General features: G+C 36.5%; 2 protein-coding genes across 10 annotated transcripts in view; one reads left to right on the top strand and one right to left on the bottom strand.

The window, feature by feature from the left end:
• Positions 1 to 19,414, top strand: part of SLC25A40 (solute carrier family 25 member 40) — an 89,304-nt gene that overhangs the window by 63,222 nt on the left and 6,668 nt on the right. Inside the window, exons 10-11 of one of the 2 annotated variants that reach the window (XM_001377612.4) lie at positions 2,364 to 2,444; positions 2,901 to 4,606. In XM_001377612.4, the coding sequence (XP_001377649.1) occupies positions 2,364 to 2,444; positions 2,901 to 3,013 (194 nt within the window). In that variant the 3' untranslated portion in view covers positions 3,014 to 4,606. Of the gene's footprint in view, positions 1 to 2,363; positions 2,445 to 2,900; positions 4,607 to 19,414 lie in introns of those variants that run through there. The other variant, XM_007504945.3, reaches the window with a different exon arrangement.
• RUNDC3B (RUN domain containing 3B) overlaps positions 7,811 to 19,414 on the bottom strand; it is a 117,717-nt gene continuing 106,113 nt past the window's right edge. For 5 of the 8 annotated variants that reach the window (XM_001368492.4, XM_003342092.4, XM_001368530.4 and 2 more), the window contains 2 exons: positions 16,013 to 16,134; positions 7,811 to 10,596 (listed from right to left, as the gene is read on the bottom strand). In XM_001368492.4, the coding sequence (XP_001368529.1) occupies positions 10,451 to 10,596; positions 16,013 to 16,134 (268 nt within the window). In that variant the 3' untranslated portion in view covers positions 7,811 to 10,450. Of the gene's footprint in view, positions 10,597 to 11,464; positions 11,636 to 16,012; positions 16,135 to 19,414 lie in introns of all 8 variants that reach the window. The other 3 variants (XM_056800166.1, XM_056800163.1, XM_056800164.1) reach the window with 2 other exon arrangements.

Below are 19,414 nucleotides of genomic sequence, written 5' to 3'. Positions count from 1 at the left end.
TAGGGGGTAGTACAAATAAAGACAATGTAACAGCACATATAGCTAATGGCTGAAACACAGTAACTTAAAATGATTCAGTGTAACAGAATTTATTAGATTAGATCAATATGTAAACTAAAAAAATAAAATTTAATTTTTTTTAAACCCAGACCTTCTGTATTGGAATCAATATTCTGTATTGGTTTCAAGGCAGAAGAGTGAAAAGGGCTAGGCAATAGGGGTCAATTGACTTGCCCAGGGTCACACAGCTGGGAAGTGCCTGAGGCCAGATTTGAACCTAGGACCTCCTGTCTCTAGGCCTGGCTCTCAATCCACTGAGCTACCCAGTTGCCCCCAACAAAATTAAATTTTAAAACAAAAAATCAGCAAATACAAAATTTGTGATGGGATACAGGTACTTAATTTAAGAGTCCTTTTCTCCAATTCCAGTAGCTGCATTACAGAGACTTCACTATTTGGAGGGGAACAAACTAGAACAGTTAGCAATGGGCTCTGAAAAGCTAAAAATTCACCTCTAGACTCTTTAGGGTTCCTTGCCCTCCCCAGTATTATCATCTATTTAGATTCTTTTGGTCACACCTTTGGGGTTCCCCATACCCACACTAAGCATAGTGTAGACAAACCCCATGTTGGGTGTATTGCAGTGATTGGGTAGACCAAAATGGCAAGGGGGTGTAGGGAGATGAATCTTAGGATTACTCAAGCTAATCACAAAGACAAGTGCACCCAGAAACAATGGTAAGAAAAGATACCCCAAAACTTTGAGCTATGAAAAACTCTGTAATGCTCCCCCAGAAAGGGAGCTGTTTGAGATAGGCAGGAAACTGGGCCATGCTTACAATTTTACTTATTAAATTGGTGGCAAATCTACTTCCTGTCTTTAGGTGGCACTAGCCTAGTATGTACTGGCTAGGGGTAGAGACCTCCTCACCAGGCTAGTAGATGGAGACATGCCCAATCAGCCTTTGAATGGAGGGTGTCTGAAAGGCTTTAGCCTGAGGCTAAGTTAGTGAGGGAAAACAAAAGCTTTCTATTTTAGACACAGTGAAGTTAAAAACTCACCTGCTAAGCTGAGCTGGTCTGGGAGAGTTAGAGCAAGCTTCTAGGAGTAAGATAAGGCTAGGCTTTCTCAATTTAGTTCAATAATTAATACCTTTTAATAACAAACCAACCCCAAACTGAGCTGAAATTAACTTCTTCCAACACTCTGGGATTCTGGGCTGCAAAATGGTAGCTTGTTAGGGGATCAGGGTTACTTCCTCCAGGTGAAAGGAGTCAGGAGATTTAGAGGCTAATTGTTGCTTAAGAGAAAAACACACACCAGGCTGTAGTAGCAATGGCTATCCAGCTGCTTTCAGTTCAAGAGGAGAAAATGGGATTTAGATCTCACCCTTCAGCTTCCAAATGACTCTCAGGCAGGCAATTAGCAGTGGGAAGCAGCTGAAGGCTCAGCAAGGACTCCCCATGCAGTTAGTAAGGGGGTGAGAATTAATATCCAACAGTCACTTGAAGTAAAAAGAATAAAAAGGAAATAGAAGTTAAAAAAACCCTTATTATCTAACAAAATTAAAACTACTTTAGCAAAACTCTCCTGGCTCTTCACACCACTTCCACCAAACCCTAGCAAGCGAGAGGTGGGGCTACTCAAAATTTATATGTGTCCTGCCTACATCATCACGTAATATGAGGAGAGTGGTATGTTGGGAATTGTTATTCTGGGGTTCAGATTCTAATTACACAGTAATCAAGACATATTTGGCACTGGAGGTTCTTCTAAAGTCATTGTATACATCTTCCTTCTTTTACTAAAGAGGTTCCAGTAAGAACCCTGAGATTTTCCATCTGCCCTTTAGCTGAACTATGTCTTGTTCTCCCTCTATTACAATGGTTCTCAACCTTTCTAATGTCGTGACCCCGCAATACAGTTCCTCATGTTGCAGTGACCCCATACCAAAAAATCATTTTGGTGGCTACTTCAAAACTGTTAATTTTGCTACAGTTATGATTTGGAATGTAAATACCTGATATGCATTATGTATTCTCATTGCTACAAATTGAGAGGTTGAGAACCGCTGCTCTATTAGAATGTGAACTCCTAAAAAGTAGGGATTATTTTGCTTGTTTCTTTGTATAGCCTTTGTATAAGCTTGTATACTTTAACACAGTACTTTGCACATTGTAAGTGCTGAATAAATGTAATTTCATTTATTCATTTACATATAACTTGAGTCTTTCAAATTGCTATGTTATCTGTGCTTCGTGCCTTGTACTCACATTAAATGTTTATTGAATTGAGCATTACAGCTAAAAGAGAAGAAATGATTAAGTATTTGATAATAGTGTTTTATTATTTATATATGTAGGTTCACATGTCCTACCTACAACAACATGGGACATTATGAAGTTAATTGTTGCTAAAAATGGAATTTCTGGATTATTTGTAGGTAAATATATCTTCCTTTCCTATAATCTCAAATTTATAAGTCACTGAAAAATTTAAAAATAGAATATTCATTTAAAGTCTATCAAATTTTAGAAATATCTTCCACATTTATTGTTCTTTGTTTTTGATATAAATTAAAATATATTAGAAGTTTAAGTAAATAATAAAGATAATATACATATTTTTACATGTCAGATGGTTATTATTCCAAAACTAGTTAATGAGTTATTTAAAATTAGAAGGAATATTAGATTATCATTAATATAATTAATATTTAAATAAAAAGGAATATAGCCTAATATAAAGGAATTGTAAATCATTAGATAATATTCTTTGCTCAGAATTCTTCTAAGACATGTGGTAAATGACACATGACAATATCAGATTGTAACCAAATAAAAGGTGGTCTGTCATTTAAAATAATAATTGTGCCCTTGATTTTCTTATTTTTTTCCAGGTCTAATTCCCCGATTAATTAAAGTTGCTCCTGCTTGTGCCATTATGATCAGTACATATGAATTTGGGAAGGCTTTTTTCCTTAAACAAAACCTTAAAAAAACACAGGAATAATGTAGTGCTGACTGTTGGGAGTTGAAATAATTATCATGGCCATATTATTAGCTGGAGAATTCTCAGAAATGTGGAAACTTCAGGTCTATATTGAAATATCTTTTCTTTATTTTAAAAGAAGCATTAATCCCTTAATTATAATTCATGAAAAACATTTTTTTCTATTTTATCCTGTTTTTGGAAAAGTTTAAGAAAATTCTTTATCAGTTGTCCATAACTCATGTGAGAACATTTGAAAGGAAGAGAAAAGCTTGATAAGAGAGCATTAATTTTTTTAAAATTCAATATTTTCCTTTGTTACCTATCATCTTCTATGAGTCTGTGAACTATACCTAAACTGTGATAGGAGTGGAGCTTTTAAAGAGAAAAGTCTTTTGTGCAAATCTTAATCATGTTCACAAATATTTATTTTTTTATTGAAAATGGAAATAGCAGCAGTTACCAAATAACGTCACCCTGGCACTTGCCAAATATTAGCACTGTGTGTTTTTATTTTTAATTCTAATATTCCTGAGCTTTTGTTTGTTTGGGGCCCCTATAAGTATTAAGATTTCTGCTGATAAACTATGATGATTTTATCTTTTTGTTCAGAAATCATCTCTGTTGCCACTGTAAGCCAGTTATATATATCTTTTAATGAATTTGGCCAATTTTGAAGCATGTGGATACTTGGAAACGTCAGGCTCATTTCAAATTGTGGTTCATTCTGACTGGGCAGAGGAACACAGAAAACGACTCTGTATCCAGTTCAGATAGTTGAGGGAGCACTTGAAAAGGCAGCCTAGTTTGTGATGTGAATAAGATAACTGCTAAGAACTATGTAGGGTACCTACCTTGGGTCCTACTGCTATTGAGATGGAAGAAGTAAAAAGGACGTTTTTCATTTTGTGATGCCTTCTCTTCATCTGCGTTAAGATTAGGCACGGGAGGACTCCATAGATTAGGCACGGAAAGCCTGTGCTTTTGATTTGGGGATTAGTGAGTATCATTGCCATTTTCATTGTTTTCTCCAAAGCAGTGTTGAAGACTCATTCTAAGGATCGAGATGATCACTTCATCAGTGACTAAAGATTTTCATGCTGCTTCCAGATTTCACACGTTACTACATTTCACGTTAATATGCTGACCATGACAAGCTATAATGAGAGATGGTGGCATTAGATTTACGGAAACTTTGCTTGCTACAGGCCAATAGGGCATGGCTTAATGTCAGGGTGAAGTAAAGGAAGATGTAATGACAAAATAGGAAGTAGCATAAATTTTAAAAATTACTCTGATCTTTTTGCCTCAGGATAATTTATGAGTTAAGAGACAAGCACTTTATTGCAGTCTAAGAATTTTTCGTGAAAATGTGAAAAATTTCCAAATGGAATAATTGAAGGAGATATATATTTCAATATTTTCCAGGAAGAGCTAGAAAATGAATACAATCTATACTAATCTAAGAAAGGGTTCATATATTTTGATAAAGTAATTATATCTCTAAATTTATGTAACTATGTGCGTATTTTATTTCACCTTGTGTTGATTTAGAAACTACGTATGTATATTGTTTTTAACTCATTCTCATTAAAGATTTTGCTTCCTTTCTTATTTAATGTTTCGGTAGTGCTATTTAGTGACAATATTCTGAATTCTTGTACAATTCAACCATATGAACGATATGCTTCTACACAGCGTTAAGTTTGTCTAGGTTACCACTTAGTAACAAGCTTAAATCCTCCGATTACACTTAATTTTACTGTTGTCTCTTTGCATTTATAGCAATTGGTAGCAAAAGGAAGAAAATGTACAAATCTTTGTTTTTAAATGGTAGTCTTTTCTCCTATGTATATTCAACTTCAACAATACAGGTAAATAATGCAAAGATTATTTAAATTTCATCTTTTTACTTACCTTAGATAATCAAAGGTCTCATTTAAAAAGTTCAAATCAGTTTAACAAGTATGAATCACCTATTATATGTGATAGTTTGGGAATACAAAGATAAAAGGTCCTTGCCTTCAAGGAGCTAACAGGCTTCCTGAGAGGATACAATATAAAAATGGGCAAATAAGTATAAAATAATTTCAAGAGGAGGACAGCACTGGCAACTAATGAAATCGTAAAAACCTCATTTTAAAGCCTAAAGCTAAGGATAGCTGCTACCTACCTGACAGACAGGCTACATGGTATTTAACAGAATTAAGTCTCATGCTTGTTCAGTCACTTTTTAATTGAAGAATGTGGAAGAGAGAACTTCATGCATGCAAGACAGAAAGCTGGGGACATCACCTGTCAATCAAGGTGAACATTCCAAATAGAATGTTCCCAGGAAAGTCGGTTGGAGAGTCAAGCCAGGCTGAAGAGGGAAGAAGCTGGGAACAGGTCCCCTGTTAGCTTCTGTCCTAGGCTGAAGTCTCTTGGCTTTGGAGAGAGGAGGCAAGAAGAAGGTTTTGTGTGGCTGATGGTGGTAGTTGAACCTGAAGAACTGATTATATATTTGAGATTGGAGTTGAAGGAAGAAGAAGAAGATAAAACAGTTGTCCTCCCATCTTTCTGACAGACCTTTGTGTCACAGTTGTGACAGGACTGGCATTTCCCAAAATCTTCTTAACTCTCCTTATAGACTAGGGACAACCCTATCCCTCTCACCTCATCTTACCTCAGTCCTCCATCCTGTTGTTCCCAATAAATCCCCTTACTGGAGAAAGGAAGAGAAAAGAATGTTTCCTTATAAATCTCAGAGTCCACTCAGAAGGGAGGGGGTGAAACCAAAGGCTTCAGAAGAAGGGTGGTGAAGGGAGGGATTGAGGGAGGAAGAGGGTAGGAAAAATATTGATCTATTAGCCATCAGTAGTGATCAATAGGCAACCCCAGAATATCTCTCTCTAATAGTATCTCTCTAACTCTCAAGTATTTCTTTCTCTATTACAATTAGGCACCCTCAGGTTTCCCCTAGTATATCTCTAGTCACAAGCCAGAGTATATCATTTATTGTAACTAAAAATCTCCAACAGTATCTATTTCTAATACAAGACTTAATATACTTTGAACAAGTTGGGGTTAACTGCATTTCTGGAGAGTGTATCTCTGTCATGGTTCAGAGGTAAAGATGGGTATTAAAAAACAAACTTGAAACTTTAGCATTCACTTCCATTAAAAAATTACATAAACATTGTCTAATAAATAGAGAACTATGCTACATTTCTGACTATTTATGAATTCGAAGGATTGATGATCAGCTGTGCCATTCAGGAACGTCATAAGCTTTCCCTTCTTAAAGTACTTGTTGACATCATATGTGCTCATTTTCTTGATGATTTGAAGTTTCCAGAAGGATGTATTGCTTTTTAAATTTGACTTGGTTTTTCTCTAAATGATAGCTCTGGTAGTTTTAAATGGGCATGAAAGAAAACTTCTACAAGTGAGTATCAGGTTAAAAATTTTTATTGTGAGATTATATCCATTATGCTTATTTAATATAAATTTATGGTTCAAACAGTTCCTTTTGGGGAGGAAAGTTCCAGTTTGGTTTAGTATGTTCCTTTAAAAGTTTCCAACTAAGGGGCAGCTGGGTTGCTCAGTGGATTGAGATCCAGGCCCAGAGTCGGGAGGTCCTAGGTTCAAATTTGACTGTGTGACCCTGAGCAAATCACTTGACACCCATTGCCTAGTCCTTACCACTCTTCTGCCTTAGAACCAATATGAAATATTGATTCTAAGATGGAAGGTAAGGGTTTAAAAAAAAGTTTCCAGCTGACTTCATAATGTCATAAAAATTAAGAAATAGTCCAAGAAAGACAATTTAAAATTTTCTACTCTAGATGGGAGACCCATTTAAAAATAATACAAAGTCTTTCATTTGTATGCCAGTGTGACAGCTGAATGATCTTTGTTCTTTGATTTCTAACAGTTAAGGTTGCAAGAGAGGCACAGGTGTTTTTCTCCTTACTCTTGGAAAAGCCAAGTGATGTACTTCCCTAGTTTTAAGCACTTAGTATTTTGGAAAAGAGATCAACCAACATATACATCAATTCATATTTGAAGAGTCTCTAATGTTCTAGATTCTGTACACTTGGAATATTTTCTTTGATGGTGAAAAATTGAAAATAAGAAATTTTTACCCACTTGTTAAAGTAAGATTTATTATTAAAAACAAGTGACTATGTCATGCTTATCATTTAATCCTTCTAATGTCTCTGACATGGAGATTGTAGCTATTGCTATCCTTATTTTGCAGCTAAGGGAAACTGGAAACCACAGAAACCATAAAAGTGGCCAAAATTTTTACCTTGTTTTATATCACTTTTTCTCAAAGAGCAAGGAACTTAATTTATATTTAGAAAGATATTTTTGATTCCAAAGAATACTTACAGATGTCATTTTATTCTTAAAGATTTAAGAAACTGAAGATATAGACATTCTGTGATTTGCTTAGCATCACAGAGGTAAGCAGTGGCAAAACTGGAATTGGAAGAATCTTGGTCTTGACTAAGTTCTTTTTGCTAAGTTACTTCAATCATCGTTAGCTGATAATGTAATAAGACTCCTCGTATAGCTAGCATACTTGGGCAAGCATGGAGGAAACAAAAGCTCGTGTCAATCCAAAACCCTAGCACCACCAGGCAATAATCACATGTTAAAAGCTTGCTTAAAATAAATATATGATGATAATGTGTTTTCTGCGTGTGTTGAAATGTATTCCTTCAAATAAGATCTATTTCTCTGTTATCATTTAAAAACAAAATGGTATTTGCTTCCCACATTCTATATTAGTTAGAATTAATTTATAGAAATAAAGGAAAATAGTCACTATTGATGGCTATAAAATGTTTAATTTACATGCAACAAATATTATATCAAGGCGACAAAATACACCATACAAGTTTTGGCATTGATTCAACATTCATGATATTTTTCTTCCTGAACAATGAACATTGCCACTAGAACTGAGGTTTTAAGACATACAATCAATTTTCTCATGCACAGACATCTATAAATTCTATGAATATTATGAAATGACCTGCGTAGAAAGCTGAAATTCCACAAGAGCAAATGAACTTTACTCCAAGAGCTCCAAGAAAGGGAGCACAACAGAAGTAAAAAATTGTGATTGTGTCTTTTATATGATGGGCTGAGAAAAATGTTTACTTCTGCACAGAGTCAAATGTAAGAATGTGCGAGGTACTGTCCATATCTATGAAATAAAATAGGAACATTGAGTTCCTTTTTCTTGTATACTAAAAATGTATGCAAATTAGTTATTTGAAAAATAACTTAAAATGTCTAAAAGTAGGTTGATAGTTAACAATAAATTATGCTGTCCTCAGTGACAGATCTTGTGAGAGTAGCACTATGAATCAAGGACCAAGGCAAAAAGCATTAAACAGGCAGCCGTTTGGTTGCATTGCCCCAACTACTACTACCAAAATCTGCTCTTGAATCCTTCTTTTGCATTAAGATATTAAATTGACTTACGAGAGAAGCTATCATAAGGGAAGATGGGAGGAAGAGAATTTTTTTTAACATCAGGACGCTTCTTTCCCTGAAATCATACAACTTAAACCTACTTATTCCACCTATGAGTACTGTTATTTATTTTTAGTCTAAATTATTAGAGTAGCTAGGTAACATTTAAGTAATTCGATAAATTCCCACATTCATTTAATTTCTATTCCAAAGAATGACTAAACTTCTAATACTCCAACCCTTTCTCCTTGGAAATAAGTAGTGCCAAGTACTTATTAGATCTACATTTGTCTTTTAAAATATAAATCACTTATGCCCATCATAAGCAATAAATACCATCTGAAAACAAAGATATGAAGTCCTCATTCTTATTAAAGTAACTCCACGTAAACAATTTTTAAAGCTTCTTTGGCACAACAAAACATATGCTATTATCCCCTGTCCCTTCCAAAAAAAAAATAGCTCTAGAAAATAAACATCTATTTTTTTTATTTTAAGTTAGTTAAGTGGGATTTATAAATAGATGATTATTTGCAGCTACAGAATCTGAAACCTAGAAAGGTAATCCATGGCATATTTAGAATAAGCTCCTTACCTCTACACCAAAATGTGCGAATTATTCAACATTAGAGCTGGAAGGATCTGTAGAGATCATCTAGTCCAAATTCAGATAAGAATGTTGATTCTTAGAGAGCTCAAATGATTTGCCCAATGTCACATAGGTTAATATCATTTCACATATGGAACAAACTACTGATAATTTTTTTAATGAACTAGCATGATTAATTAAAAAGCCCAGAAAAATATACTTTATTGCTGTTTCACATCGGAAAGAAAAAAAAAAACTTTAGTGTGGCATATGTAGTTTTTATCAGATAAGCTTAAATTTAAGCCATCCAAATTGTCTAATTTTTTAGCATTTCCTCCATGTTTTTACATACATTTTTTTGGAATGTGTGTGTGTGAGTGTGAGTATGCCACATATGTGGCAACTTACCAGCTATGCTTTTAGAAAATTACAGGGAAACCTGGCCAAGGAATTTAGTTAATCATTTCACTAAAGTGCATCGAGGTTATTAGAATTCCCTTTTTCATGGACCTTATCAAATACATTATCAGCTGTCTAAAAAGGTAAATGCCTATAAAATTTACAAAAGGTAAAGTGGAATGTCAGTATCAATTGGTAAGTACTAAAACTGAAAAATATCTTCAAATTAATTGAGTAAGCTCCTTCAAAATCTGATCACGTCTGACAACTTAGACATTAGAAGACATTCAAGCACTGATTATAGCAGGAATTCGAGGAAAACTGAAGTTGTGAAGGAGAGCCTAGACTGGAGAGGCAAGTAGAAGGTCCCTGATGACACTCTGGGGCATGGGGGGCCATGATAAGGATTCTCACTTTGCCAGAGAAGTTCACTCCTTGCCATCTAGGTCTATATTTGGTGGTAAGCAAAGATGTAGATCTATTACACGGAGGCCCAATGTCTCCAGTGGGCAGTAACATGAGACACGGAATTTTCAGATCTCGCCTAAGGCACACAACTGCCTTGTCTGGCCCTCTTTGGGTATCACTTCTACATCAGTGCATGGAGATGCTTTGTCTAAATCTCATAAACTCAGATTTTTTCTAGATAAAAAATACTTAAATATGTGAAAAAGCACTTGAACAGTGTGTGCATTTTGCCATGCCTTGATTATTTGGGGAGCTACCTAGTTTAAATTTTTGTTAAAAGCTTTATCAATTCACCTTTAAAAATTGCACATTTGTCAGAGAAACTAGAAAGAAGAACAATCAGGAAGATTCTTCACTGAGAGTATATGAACGGAAGTGTCTAAATAAGTGAATAGAAATGAAATCTTTTAAAAAAGCATACAACTCTTTGCTGAAGACTAATGCCTTCCCAGCAGTCAAAGCCGTGGAATGTAGACTGAATGTATGCGATGTAAGAGGTTTTGTATCTGGCTGCCGCCACATTTGGCTTTTCAAGATGGAGTTAGGCCTGGGCTGGTCATCTCTGTGGTGGGACTTGCAAGGTAGTCACTTGATTTCAGACTTGTTAGAGATTTATAACTTGCTACTGAGGTTAGGGAGCCACAGAGCCCAAGTAATGAGGGAGTATCTTCTTTACCTGAAATCAAGAGAATAACCAAAAATTAAGTCATTACTTGTACTTCAAAAGCATTTTCCTGCCAAAGTGCCACATTTTAAAATCCTACAAATGGAAATACTCTTTAGGGAAGCTACTAGCAACTACAGGTCTCAGGGAAACCTCCTTTGAAAGTTGAAGAAAATGAGAGTCTGGAAGAACTGTGATGGGGGAAATTTGTTCTAGACCCAGCAAGCATAAAATACCTTTGCAGATGAGCCACTGCAGAGGAGCTCTGGTGACTTGTTTTTTCCTTCAAAGGTATTTTTCCAATTACACATAATAAAGTGATGCAGAGCAAGGAAAACAGTACACTGATAATTTAAGTGCAAATAATGACAGTGCTTTAAAGTTTGTAAAATGCTTTACATATATTATTTCAAAGCAACCTAGGAAGTAGGTGGTATTTTTATACCCATTTTATAGATGAGGAAATAGACCCAAAGAGGTTAAGTGACTTGCCTAGGGTCCCATAGTGAGCATTTGAGGCAGGATTCAAACTCAGATCTTCCTAACTTCAAGTCTAACACCATGGTACCTAAATGCCATACAAATTAAAATTTAGCAACCAGCATTTGTTCTAGAGGACCAGGGATGAAATATCTCTGGGAGGAAATATGGTGAACAATCTGAGGGTGAAGTGCCAGTCATGGTCTCTGGTTAAATTTTGTTGTTGTTGTAACTATATATAAAAATGTTTTATAGTGTGTTGGGGGTAGTAAGTAGTTATTTGGAAATTACTTTTGAAAAAATAAAAACAATAAAATCTTTTAGAGTTGCTGTGAGTGACCCAAGGACAGTTTAGTGATATGGGATCTTTTAAAAATAACAATTACTAACTCTTACATACTGCTTACTGGGTGCCAGGCACTGGGTGACCAATTTCACAACTATCTCATTTGCTCTTCACAATCATCTTCGGGGCCATTGTTAGGAGGAGGAAACTGAGGCCAACAGAAGTGAAGTGATTGGCCTGGAGGTCTTCCTGATTCCGGCCTCATCACTCTCTCTACTGAGCTGCCTGGCAAATGGGATTGTAAGAGTAAAATGAATATCCAGTAACTCCAAGTAATAATTTTTATATGATTTATTCTTAATAATCACTTGAAGTAGAAGAATTAAAGAACAAAAGTAAAAAGCCTGAGTAAAAGCCAGTGTTCCTAGCCCGATCAGAGCCACACAGAATTTGAGAAGGAACATGGGAAGCTGGGAAAGCGGGTTCTGGGCTTCCAAATCCCAATTACACAGGATGAACTTTGCTGAGATGGCCACAATTCATCCCCTGCCAAATGAGCAGATCTCGCGGGAGTGAGGGCTGTCTGATGTTACAAACGGGGGAAGCCTACCTTGAAGGGATCTGCAGGTCATTTCCTCCCACCTCCACATCTGACACACGGGGATACTGAAGCGATTTGCCCAAGGATACAAGTAACGCGGAGCACCTGGGCTCTGATAAGGGAGGTTTGTTTAGCCCGGAGCCGGGGAGGGGGATTGAAAGATGCCCCACGTTGATGAAACACTGTTACATCCTTAAGAGTGAAACTGCACCTCGCCGCAACTGCTGTGTCTGCGATTGGCCACAAGATGGGGCACTTTTGTCACAAGACGAGTCCAGCTTCTTTCTTGCTAAGGACTTGCAGCGTTCACAATTCCCATTGTATTAGGCACCAAAGAACCTACCGGCAGGCAGCCTGCAGTCGTCAGCAGATTCTTTTACGGAATCAGCAAGACAGCCCTAGGCAGCCCAAGATTCAGGTGAGGCGGGAGGCATGGCGGATTAGATCAGGACAGAAATGTGCGCTTGTGCACCGGCACCCTCCTCTCCCTCCCTTCCACCCAATGCAGAAATAACAGTTAATGCAAGGGATTAGTAAGCAGAAATTCCACACCCAGATCTGAAAGGACCCTAAATAGGCAGCGGAGCCAATATTGTAGCCTTCAGACAGGATTGTGCTAATCAGCCCCAGAAATTAGGATATGTCTTAATTTTATTATTATTTTTTAATAAACCCCTTACTTTTCTTTTCTTTTCTTTTTTTTTTAAACCCTTACCTTCTGTCTTGGAGTCAATACTGTGTATTGGCTCCAAGGCAGAAGAGTGGTAAGGGCTAGGCAATGGGGGTCAAGTGACTTGCCCAGGGTCACACTGCTGGGAAGTGTCTGAGGCCAGATTTGAACCTAGGACCTCCCATCTCTAGGGCTAGCTCTCAATCCACTGAGCTACCCAGCTGCCCCCAAACCCCTTACTTTTCAACTTGAAATCAATACTCAGTATTGGTTCCAAGGCAGAAGAGTGGTAAGGGCTAGGCAATGGGGGGGGGGGGGGTTAAGTGACTTGCCCAGGGTCACCCAGCTAGGAAGTGTCTGAGGCCAGATTTGAACCTAGGACCCCCATCTCTAGGCCTGGCTCTCCATCCACTGAACTACCCAGTTGCCCCCTATGTCTTTATTTTAAAGGCTGCTGAGGAAGGGAAATAATTCCACAGCTTCCTTTATTAACCATTCAAAACAGATTAAAAAAAAAGATATTTAATTCATTCCTGGTACTACAATGTGAGCCCACATTAGCATCTTTTATGATCCAGGCAAGAGAAAAGGCTAGTCAGTTATCCCCTATGTAGCATTCATTCATTTCTCCAAAGACAACAGTCTTCAGGCACATTCTTTTCAACTCTAAATATTATGTGTTCTTTTAATGTTTTCTCTAGTGCTGCTATTTAGGGCATCTTTATTCTCCCTTCATCCTTACCACTAAGGACTTGCTCTTTTGTTTCTTTGCTTCTTGAGGGGAAAAAAAGTTCACCATCCTTGAGGAATATCATAAATTATGGTGCATGAGGAAGGCAGACTTATGGTATACATTTTCACATATTAAAAAAATCAGAGTTTTAGAAACCATAGGATGTTGTTGTTAATAGTGTTTGTGAGGCAGCTGGGTGGTTCAGTGGATAGAGAGCCAAGCCTGGAGATGGGAGGTCCTGGGTTCAAATATGTCCTGAGACACTTCCTAACTGTGTGACCCTGAGTAGGTCACTTTATTTTTTTTTCAATTGTCTCTTTTATTTATTTTCTAATTGAAAAACATTTATTTAATAATTAATTTAGAATATTTTCTCCTGGTTACATGATTCATGTTCTTTCCCTCTCCTCTCACTCCCCTTCCATAGCCAATGAGCAGTTCCATTGGTTTTACATGTGTCCTTGATCAAGACCCATTTCCCTATTATTAATATTTGCATTAGGGTGATCGCTTAGAGTCTGGGTCGGTCATTTTAGCCCCCCACTGCCAAGCCCTTGCTGCTTTGTGCCTTGGAACCAATTTACAGCACTGATTCTGAGATGGAAGGGAAGGGATTGTAATTATGAAACAACATTCTGGAAGCCATAGCAGGCTATTGTCACTTGTACTCACCTGCCTCAATGGGTGGTTGTTGCTAAGGAAAATGCTTTCACAAGCTATGCACAGGGCTGAAAAGGACTTTAGAGACCATCTATTCAAACTCACCAATTTTCTAGGGCAGGAAAGCAAAACCCAAAGGAGGTAAAGAGCCTTGACACAGCCCTGTACACACAGGTATCTATATTAAAATAGTTAGACAGGAGCCACTCAGAACATCTACTTTTACTTAATAGGGATAAGAGCTGGGTCTGTGATTTTACTGGTATTGGGAACTCCCAAGTAAGGCAACTCCCTCTACAATGAAGATCAACACCTTCTCTGCAACTTAGAGTCTTAGAGAATTACCTAGAGGACTAGAGTTAAGTGACTTGTCCAAGGTCACACAACCAGCAAATGTTTCAATTAAACTAGAATCCTCAAAACCTTTTCTGTATTTCCCTTTAATAAAAAGGAAGGTCGCAAGAAAGCAAGCACATAGTGGGGATTCAGGTTGCCTAATTGTTGTTCCCCAAATCACATAATTTCAATGCTATGGTCAGCTAGATAGTATGGTAGCTAGAGCTCTAGGCCTGGAGTTAGGAAGGCCTGAGTTTAAATCTGACTTCAGACACTAGCTGTGTGACCCTGGACAACCAGGACTTATCCCTGTTTGCCTCAGTTTCATCACCTGTAAAATGAGCTGGAGAAGGAAATGAGAAACCACTCCATGATCTTTGCCAAGAAAACCACAAATAGGGTTGCAAAGAATTAGATGTGACTGAAATGACTCAAAAATGGCAAAAATTTCAAAACTATGATTGGTATATATTAAGCCCAATGTTTTATACCCAGAGCTATAGTGCTGGACAACAAGAACTTATCTTCCCCTTGATGAGCCTAAAGCAATGTACAGTTGGGCTCTAGCAGAAAGAACATTGAACTTGGACTCAGTGGACCAAAGTTTTAGTTTTGACTGCCATTTTCTAGCTCTGAAGCTTTGGGGCAATTTACTTAGCCTTTCAGTTTCCTCATCTGTAAAATGGGTAAAATATTATTTGTAGTCATTATAAATAATTGTAAATAGATTATCTGAATTATCCTTACTAAAATGTGTACACCCAGGAGAGTATGGGTAAATATTAAATAACCAGAAATCCATATTAGAAAATAAATGGACAACACACTTTTAAATTTAATCTACCTTATTAACATTTTCTCCATCACTTTCTTGGGTCAGCAACAACACAACATTTTCTTAACCAAGAAATAATAAATCAGCTCCTGATTTATAGTGTTTATAAATTTCCAAGATTTAGATATTTAAACTGAAAAATTGACAATCCACTTCTGATCTGGCTCCAGCATATCCCTATTAACAGCATACTTTTTTTCTCACTAAAAGCAGTAAAATGAATTAATATATTAATATTTTTTTAATATTCACATATTTTCAATGAGGATCATTGATTTAGAGATAGAAAAGACCTAGAAACCACCAAGTCCAAACCTTCCCTTCCTTTTAAAAAAGAAATGACTAATCTGGGGCTCAGACAGTTTAGTGACTTGCTCCAGATGTTTCATCTGTCATTAGGGACAGAACCAGGATTCAAAGCTGAGTTGCTGGACGTAAGTCGATCGTACTTTCTACCACATCATGAAACAGGAGATGTATGATTAATAAGAAAATAGAATTCACCATAAATAGCCCATTCCTTATATTTTTATCTGACTGACTTTGTTGTATTGTAAAAGCACGAGAAAGAAATGAGAAGCAGCAGTGTAATTGATAGAAAAAGTCCTGGATTCAGCTGACTGACATTTACATTTTAGCTCTACCACTCCTTGCCTTTCTGATATGGGGATGCTATTTATTTTCCTAGATCTTCTGTCTTTGTAAAATGAGGGAATGGGATTAGATGTTCTTTAAGGCAGACCTAGGTAACTTTCTCTGCCTCCACAGCAAGGCTGATGGTAAGGGAAGTAGGAGAAAAAAGAATGTTTCAAATGGACATTGATTACCTTCATTTAGTAAATTTAACATGTCTTGTTTACCATCTCCATCCTGTGAATGGGCTGGATCCAGAGATGTCTGGGAAAGACTAACTTCAGCTGATAACTGGTCCAGACTTTGAAAACTTTTGCTGTAAGACAAGAATTTTACAATGACTTAAATTTCTTCTCACAAAGGAACACTGGGAGAAAGTTCTTTTAATTGACTTGGGGGGAATTTCTCATCCATGTCTTTCCTGGAACTCTTTCTTAAAAAAGCATCCCGAGCTCAGTGATCCTGCCCATTCTTATTACTGGAGACAGGAAAGGGGGGTTCATATATTCAGTGAACAAGTTCAAATCTTCACACTATTATCTCTGATGTCCACAATGGCAGAGTCTTCAGACATTGTGTAGTTAGAGATTTCACTGATAGATTAAGCAACTTGCCAAGATCTTACAACTATTTGGGGAGATGCATGGATTGCAAATCTTCAAAGAATTAGACTATCAATAATTCAACATACTAGATTAAAAAATCTAGCAAATAGAATCTAACATTTATCTGGTACTCCAAAAAGCCATTCAGGATCTTGTTAAGCTCTTAGATCCTCACTATCAGTTGTGACTGTGATACTGAAGTGCTGGCTAATAGAATACCTGAAAACAGTCAATAAAATAGCTTCCCAATTTGACCCTCCTTCACATGAGTGCTAATATTGAGGCCTTCTTTTTCTCTGGAACGCCACTTCCATTCCAAATATATTATAATGGGAGGGAGGGAGGGAGAAGGATGACAAATTTCTTCTAAAGGCTAAAAGGGTAAACTGGTGAAAGTTTCCAGCCATTTCCCCCACTTATTCCTTCAATGTAAAGCTTAAAGTTGAACCTTGCTATTAGCTGCTTTGCTGTATATGTCATTTTAGCTTATTTCTATGTCTAAGTAGGTCAAAGCTGTAAACATTCACCATGTATTTAGGGTTAAGCCTTGTTTTAAAATAGAGCCAAAATAGAGCCAAAATCTACTGTCTTAAAAACATTTTAAACCATTACTTTCTGTCTTAGGATCAATACTAAGTATTGATTCCAAGGCAGAAGAATATTAAGGGCTAGGCAATCAAGGTTAAGTGACTTGCTCAGGGTCACACAGCTAGGAAATATCTGAGGTCTGTTTTAAATCTAGAACCTTCCACCTCTAGGCTGACTCTCCACTGCACCACTTCTCTAATGTCTTCTTTCCAATAGTCATGAGGGAAATTTTCTATGAAATACTTTATTGAAAAGCAGTAAGAAGCAAATTCTATTCCATTTTAACTGGCTCTCCATCATAAATGCATGCAAGAAGTAATTCTAACTATAACAAATAAATGCTAGGGCTGGGGGTAAATATATCCCTGATGATCAAAACCATAGTTAATCTAAAGGCTTCAGAATGGCAACGTAAAGAACCAATAAAAAAAAAATTCCACCAATTTTCTGTAGGCAGAACCCAGTATGTCATCCACAAAAGCATTTTAAAAAGGGGGCAGCTGGGTGGCTCAGTGGATTAAGAGCCAGCTCTAGAGATGGGAGGTCTTGGGTTCAAATCTAGCCTCAGACACTTCCCAGCTGTGTGACCCTGGGCAAGTCACTTATCCCACCCAGCCCTTATCATTCTTCTGCCTTGGAACCAATATACAGTATTGATTCTAAGATGGAAGGTCAGGTTTTTTTTTTTTAAAGCATTTTGAATGGCTTTTGTTCTCATTCTCCAGATAATTTTATTTAGAAGGAAAAATGAAAAGATTTTATTAAGAAAGTAAAAAGCAGTTTAATTTGTTTTTCTTTTAGAAATTAGGCATATATTGCTATAATAGAATTTTACCTGTATGAAAAATAGTAGCTTTTACTTTTAGAAAGCTTTTAGTAGCTTTCTAAACAATTTTAAGTATAAAAACTAAGAGATGACTCTCAATTCTATTATAGGGTTCTGCTAAGAAGATAGTAAAGTCTTATCAGGAAGGTATTTTTTTTGTTTTGTTTTTCTATTAAAATTCAATAGCAATCTTCATTGGGAAAGATGGACCATTTAAAATATGTTCATTTTCACTGGTATTTATAACAGAAAAATAAATATCTTGGATATTTTATTTTAAATAAACATGATTTATTTTTTTAATCATTCTCACCTGGTAGATTATGAAAGAAAGCAGTAAAGAGAGAGGGTAAGGCAAAGCAGTATGGAGGAAACAATGCTGGAATTCAGACTCAGAAGGCCTAGCGTATGTGTCCAAGTTCTACCACTCAGAGCTTCGATTTCTTTATATATAATGCAAGCCCAACACTAATATTGCTGAAGGTCTCAAATAAGATAATGTATATAATAGATTATATATATAATAGATTATGAATCCTCTACACATAAAAAATAACTATCTTCATGAATTAGTGTGGCCAAAAAACTTGTCAACCAGGCAGTAATCTATCAATTTGTTTTTGTTCTTCATTCTGAATCTTCACAACCCCATTTGGGGTTTTCTTGGTAATGATCCTTGAGCAGTTTGCTATTTTCTTCTCCAGCTCATTTTACAGATGAGAAAACTGAGGCAAATTGGAATAAGTGTCTTGGCCAGGGTCACATAATTCCTAAGTGTCTGAGACTAGATTTGAACTCAGGAAGATGAGTCTCTGTCTCTAGCCCCAGTGTTCTTTGCACTGTGCCACCTAGTTGCCAATCTAGCAACATGTTTCCCTAAACTTAGCTAGACTGGTCCTTAGAGGATAGATACACAGTGTGTTATTGGCTCCATATGTAAAGACTTTCCAGCTTGAAAGAAGTTGCCAAAACTTCTATTTTGCTAGCATGATCTTCAAGAACTCAGAGCAATGCCTACATCACAATGAAGATCTAGAAGCATGGCTTACAGGGAGGTTTATGAGGGTTAATTTTAAAGAATCACAGTTTTATTACACTTATTTTATCATTCAAAAATTGCTAATGTTTTTAAAAGGAAAAGTAAGAACAAATCATGCTACTCAGCTCTGGAGAAACATACGTATGTGACATACTACGACTGAAATGAATGTGAAGAGAATTACATGAATTTTAAAAATGAATCCTGAGAGTCCAAAGGCATCCTCTTTCTTGGAAATCTAGGTGATCATTAATAACAAATATCAAATCGAAAGGAACCTTCTTCATTTAATATTAGCTATTAAATGTGATTTCTTTCTCTTGACATAACTAAATTCCCCATTATGGTTGGAATGTTCACTCTGGAAGACCACTTGCTATATCTAAGAACTTGATCACTTATTTACAACTTCTTAGACCTTAGTGACTATCTACAAATTGAACTTTCATTGGAATAAAGAAACACAAATCAGGAAAATTATTAGCCCAAAGAAACAATTATGCAAGAAATATTAATACGAGGATTAGTCAATACAGTT

Source organism: Monodelphis domestica, chromosome 5, assembly GCF_027887165.1.
Source record: "Monodelphis domestica isolate mMonDom1 chromosome 5, mMonDom1.pri, whole genome shotgun sequence".
Taxonomy (NCBI): domain Eukaryota; kingdom Metazoa; phylum Chordata; class Mammalia; order Didelphimorphia; family Didelphidae; genus Monodelphis; species Monodelphis domestica.
This window is presented reverse-complemented; position numbering and strand designations above follow the sequence as displayed.